A 6377-nucleotide genomic window follows, 5' to 3' on the forward strand; every position below is an offset into this window, starting at 1 on the left:
CAACTAAATTGTTGTAAAACAATACATCAGACAATGTAAATGAGATTTTAAGATACCTTCAAAGACAGGTGGAGGACTGATTGTCGACGGATCTATAGTCGCACCGGCAATATCGTTGTTTTTAGGATCGGTAATTACCATTTTTTCACCATTGTAATACAAATTCGAACTACACAGTGAATTTCGAGTAATTTGTTGACTTGATTTCGACGCAAAACCTAAAAATTATTGTTAAAACTGAAACGAAGAGTGAAATTAAGAGAGCGGTTGAGAAAGCAGAGGAGAGAGAAGTTGAGAGAGAAATTACAGAAAATGAAACCACAAAAACTGAAGAAAAAAAAATCTTAAATGGTTTATATATACTTGAATAAAACGTGACACCATAAGTTATTACTCCTGTGTCAATTAGCGTAGACCAGATCTATATTAGGGTAAATATAAATTGGATACTGTACAAAGGAGGCGATATAGATTTTCCATCGTGGCGCATAACACAACAATAAAAAGTTAGATAAGTAAAGCATATGATCCTCCTTCAATTCAATAATACAGATTACAGCACACAAGATCAGGAATTGCAGTGACAGTATATCATCCGCCTACGCAACCGCAAAACCACCTGCCAGAAACGCCCATCACCAGACGTTTAAAGCACCACTTTGAACCTAAAGCAGTAAAGCATAATCACCACCTTTTCTCCACTCCCTTTCATTTCTCCTCTTTATATACTCTTCTATTACTTGCTAAATTCTCACAATCAATCAATCAATCAATCGTAAGCAAAATCCGAATTTAGGAAAGAGAAAAATCCGAGGTTTTTTAACAATGGCGGCGGTGTCTGAGAAACCAATTATGTTGATTGGAATTGACGAGAGTGACCAGAGTTCTTATGCTTTGGAATGGGCTATTGAACATTTCTTCACCCCTTTTGCTCCTAATTTCCCTTTCAAGCTTTTTCTGGTTCATGCTAAACCTACTCCTATGACTGCTATTGGCTTTGCTGGTCCGGGTATAATTTCCTTTTCATTTCCCTAATTTTGATTTAATTCTGTTCATTTTATTTGAATTTTGGGTTGTTGGTTTACAGCTTTGATTTTAGATTTTATTCTGTGTTATTGATCATCGATGTATTAGTAATTGTTTTTTATGTTGTTACTGTTAGTAACTTATTGAATATCTTTTCGATTTTTTGTACGATTCGTTTGCTATTGATAATCTGTGTATTAGTAATTACTCCCTAGTTAGCTAGCATCTTTTGTTGCTGTTACGGCTCATGCGTTCTTATTAATCATCTGTTGATTGGAATTCTTTTTAGTGTTGTCATGATTAGTGAATTATTGATCATCCTTGTGGGTTATTGGATTATTAGCATGGTTATTATTATGGTTTTCAATTTTGTCACTGTTTCTGTGTTATTCCTCATTCGTGTATTAGCATTAATCATAAATTACTGAACTGGATAGTGTACTTTTGCAGTTGTGCTTAGCTTTTGAATTGATTTTGGCTAATTACAGATTGATATTAAGTTGTGCTTGAGTTTCTGTGAAGGTTTTGGATACTAGAGTTCTTTTTATCCTGGTTTTTGTGCACTACTCCCTCCGTATTTATTTAAGAGATACATTTGATCGGGCACGGGTATCAAGAAGAAGAATTGAATGAAATAAAGTAATAAAATAAGTGGGGTTGGTTAGATATTTTAATAGGTAAAACAAGTGAGGATCATGTCATTTTAGGAGGTGGGTGTGAGAGTGGGGTGTGGATAGATTATTTAATTAGATGGTGGGGTTGATAAGTTACTAAAAATGGCAAGTGTATCTCTTAAATAAATACGGCCGAAAAAGACAAGTGTATCCCTTAAATAAATACAGAGGGAGTATAAGATTATGTACGAAGGATTTTGTATGCTCCATGTAAAATTTGGAATGAATGATGTTTAATTGCAAGTGCATCGATGTTGAAGTTGGTAGGATGTTGAGTTAATTTCAATTCCCAGTAGTGGTGAGTATTAGGAGAAGCTACATAACATAGTAGTATAGCATGTAGCTTCCACTGTCCCCTGGTATTTTCATAATCTCAAATTTTGCATGAAAACTAGGGAACTTGAAAGCTCAAATTTTTAAGGCGAACCTTGTATTAAACCGGTGTATTGTACGAGTATGTAAGGAACTTAATCACTCCAATCACTTTCAAGTCGTTTTTACAAAGAGTTGACATTATATGACTTAGGATGACTAAACTTGTTGTCTAACACTTTTACTTTGGGAACCTTATAATTACTACACTTGTTGAATTGGTCCACAACTCTATGAGGCTAGGGTGGACTGAACAAATTCAAGTTAAGTTAGGACGTAGGAATATGGAGGTTGGTGTGGAATGAATCCTATGTAAGAGATGGAAGTAAAATGCGGAGACCGGATTCTAATATCTTAGTGGTGATCATCTCGTATTCTTGTCATGAGATGTAGGTTATCCAAACTCCACCACCTGCTTATGGTCATTAGACGTTGGCATATTTTGCGGGCAATAGGTAGAGCCTAAATACAAAATCTCGAGGTCAAGAAAATGCGTACTCAACCTGTTTTGTACGGAGTACTATTCTATTTCGGATCCAAAAATTGTGTTTAAGTTTCTGGTAATCTGACACAAATAAGTAAATACAGGGTTCTTTGATCTATTTAATTATTAAATTTGACTGAAATTCTCACACTATACAGTCTTGCATGAACTTATGTCTGAATATTGAAATATGTACTCTTGTTAGTCCTGTTTTCATGTTTGTTTGCACTTTAACACAACATGGCTCAGAAACAATGATAAATGCAACATGCAAGCAGAGATTCAAGTTCCTGGTGGGAAGAAGATTGTATATTTGATTGGTTTTATATTGGTTTGCCGATTTGAGTAGATTGTTTACTGCCTTGTGATTATTTTTCTTGTATCATGAATTGCAGGAGGATCGGAAATTCTGCCCTACGTGGACACTGATCTGAAGAAAATAGCTGCCAGGGTCATTGAGAAGGCTAAAGACTTGTGCCACTCCAAATCGGTATTATAATTTTTTATATTTATTGAAAGCACTTCTATTAAGCGGCTGTTGATGATTATAGTTTGAGATTTTCTTACTGCATCACACCCTGCATAACTCCATCTGTCTTAAATATTACTCCGTATTCAGTTTCTGCAATTTGCTCTAAGTTATTGTGTGTCTTCAAACACACGAAAGATATGGACTGAATGTTAGGCACATCTCAGTCTCTCAACCAAAATTCATACTCCCTAAACTAATAGTCTAATAGAGTGCTAAGTCTAAAACTATGAACTCTAAGTCTCTTAGCGACCTAAATTTGAAGTAAGAAAGGTTTCGAAACTCTGGGTTGGGAAGGTGAAAAAACTAAACAAATAATATCACCAATTCTGAAATTATTACGGAGTACATTAATTTGGCTTTTATACCTAGTGGTTTCATACTCCAATGCTGAAGCAACTTTCCTGAGATCCGTATAATCGAACATAAAAACATTGTATGCTGGCTGTCTCCTTACCCTCACCGCGCTGTAGTTTAAATAGTGAGTAATTAAGCTGCACCCAATATTGAAATAATACTACTTTTGTTACGTACAAGGCCTCCAACTTGTTGCTTCTCTTGATCAAACACCAATGCATGGTTGCCCAAGCAACTCATAGTAAGCAAGGGTGCTACTAACTTGCTGCAAAGCTGTGACAATGCAGCGGGTTTCGCTCTTAATCTACGTAGGAGATTCTTTAATGCGAATCAACCCACAATTATGCTAAGCAACACATATCCTCGTAAAAATTCGCTTATAGCTTCTGTAACAAGAAAATACCCACATTCAGAACAGTTTTCAAAGAGCCAAGAAACAGAATAGGCACTAGTGAAAGTGACAAAGAACCAAACCCAAGATTTTAAGGTACCAGTCAAGAACCATTTAAGCGGGGAGAATCGCACAAAAGTTTACACACACCAATTAAAATTGAAAAATATTTGGTGGCATATCCTTGGGAAGATTTGATTTATAATTTCTTTTCCATCCTGCTTGACTCAGTTATACTGTATCTTTGACAGAAAGAAGTCAATTAATGTTGTCTTAACTGTTAAGCTTCATTCCTACTGCATTAAATGTGGTAAACTGTAGCTGCAATGTTAACAAAAGGAACTTTCGTTGAAACCTGCTGTTCTGTCTTAGGCTCCGTTTGGTAGGGCGTAAAACGTTTTCATGAAAAACGATTTTCCCCTTTTTAATCATTTTACGTTGTTTGGTTGGGTGAGGGATGTAAAACAATTTTACATGACTCCCTCAAAGGTGTAAAACCTTTTTCCATTTGAAAGGGAGGGAAACCACTTTTCCTTTTTTCCTCCTTACCTCTCTCTCCTTTATTCCCCTCAATCTTCACCATCTTCTCCCATTTTCCTTTAAGTTACCAAACAAAGGAAAACTAGTTTGGAATTGTGTTTTCCCTTGAAAAATGTTACGCCCTACCAAACGGAGCCTTAATGGGTCGCACCATCTCCAGAAAGAAACTGAGATATCTTATCTTCTGCCAACTCTTGATTTTAAATACTGTAGCATAGTCTAGTCGCATTAAAAAACAAATGTTACAAGGTCTTGTGAACATTTAGTAAACAAGGCAAGGAACCCCTTGTTTGCAAATTGCGTGGCATCTTAATTTGCATGTCTTTGTTCACTCCTAAGCTGTTTACTGACGGGAATCCTATATTCCGAACTAGGACGAGGTCGTTTCTTACACATTTGTTGATTTAGTATACTTTTGAAAAGTTGCAAACTGCTGCTACACGAGTCTTCATTACTTGTTTGCTTTAAAATTTAGACTCATGAGGCGTCTGAAATTCATGGAATTTATTTTTGCTCCAGTTACATGATGTTACCATAGAAGTTGTGGAAGGTGATGCTAGGAATGTTCTCTGTGATGCTGTTGAGAAGCACCATGCGGCGATGCTGGTTGTCGGTAGTCATGGCTATGGAGCGATTAAAAGGTAGGTTGCTTCATATTTACATGCATGCAACTTTTAGGCACTCTGTTTTTCAACTTGTTAAGGAAAAATACTGGTTAGTTAAGCCTAAAAATTAGTCTACGATTGCACTCTGTGTTATCTGCTGCAGTAATGACACTTTCAAATTGAAAGTTTAAACTAACTAAACTTGTTCCATGAAGCATGCTAACTGGAGCTTTGTGGAAAGACGAACTCCTACCAGATAAATTGATCATGAAGAGTAACTGATGTTACTTTTAATTTTGTTACAGGGCCGTTCTTGGAAGCGTAAGTGATTACTGTGCTCATCACGCTCATTGCTCAGTAATGATTGTCAAAAGGCCAAAGATCAAGCACTAAATTTCTTTATGGAACTTTATTTCGATGGATGTTGATATGCAAGCATGAACTGCCCCTCATTCATAATATTTATTTGTGTGTAATAATTATTTTACAATCTTGTGGTTTAGAGCGTGATCAAGTATAAATAGGAGAATCATACACATGGATAATTGTGTGTTGAATGATTAGGCGATAATCCTTTGTAATCCACCCCTCAACTTTCCGGAGGAACATATATTTGGTAAGCTCTGCCTAGAAGGGTTACCTAATTCTGTATTTTTTTTCATTATCTTATAAATAAATGCGTTTAATAGTATATTTAAATGAAAATCCATTGTCGCAACGAAAAAATCATTTTCATATTCCATAGAAAATCATTTTCATATTCCATAGGAAATCATTTTCTCGAGAAAAAAACAAGTTTCAGAATAGTTTTTCTTTATTTATTTTCTTATAAATTAAAAAAAAAAGTTCTAGAGAAAAAAGAAAAGGAAAGAGAAAGAAGATAACGGATGGGAGGAGAACAAAGAAATGTGAAGAAGTAGAGACGAAAACGTGTCATACTTCTTTTTTAAAGGAAGATGTTTTCCCCCTTAAACAATTTGTTTTTCGTTCGGTAATGACACAAATAAAGGAAAACGGAAAAGTAAAATAAATTGAAATAAACAGAAATGAATAAAGACTAAGGAATTATGGATAAAGTGATCCACCTTTCTCGAGATTGTATTATTCCGTGTTTAGTGCTTTACCATGTAAGAACCTCTATTATACACTCGAGTGGACTTAGAATTGGCGGTTTAATTGTCTGTAATAGATAACTCTTTAGACCGACTAGGGGGTAAGCATCGCAAATTTTTGGTTGTACCCCCATCCAAAACGATGTCGTTTTGTGTTGTTTAAAATGAACATTAATATACTGGTACAAAAATGAACATTTACTATTTCGGAAATGAACATTTATTTATTTATTTGGAATGAACATTTACTATTTTGGAAATGAACATTTATTTATTTATTGGGAAAT

General features: G+C 35.2%; 1 protein-coding gene across 1 annotated transcript; it reads left to right on the top strand.

The window, feature by feature from the left end:
* Positions 1-515: 515 nt before the first annotated feature.
* On the top strand, positions 516-5669 carry LOC110798858 (universal stress protein PHOS34-like). Its single transcript, XM_022004056.2, has 4 exons — positions 516-1009; positions 2952-3046; positions 4893-5014; positions 5284-5669. The coding sequence occupies exons 1-4, from the start codon at positions 826-828 to the stop codon at positions 5369-5371; spliced, it is 489 nt and encodes a 162-aa protein (XP_021859748.1). The 5' UTR covers positions 516-825; the 3' UTR covers positions 5372-5669.
* The last annotated feature ends 708 nt before the right edge of the window (positions 5670-6377 follow it).

Source organism: Spinacia oleracea, chromosome 6, assembly GCF_020520425.1.
Source record: "Spinacia oleracea cultivar Varoflay chromosome 6, BTI_SOV_V1, whole genome shotgun sequence".
Lineage (NCBI taxonomy): Eukaryota > Viridiplantae > Streptophyta > Magnoliopsida > Caryophyllales > Amaranthaceae > Spinacia > Spinacia oleracea.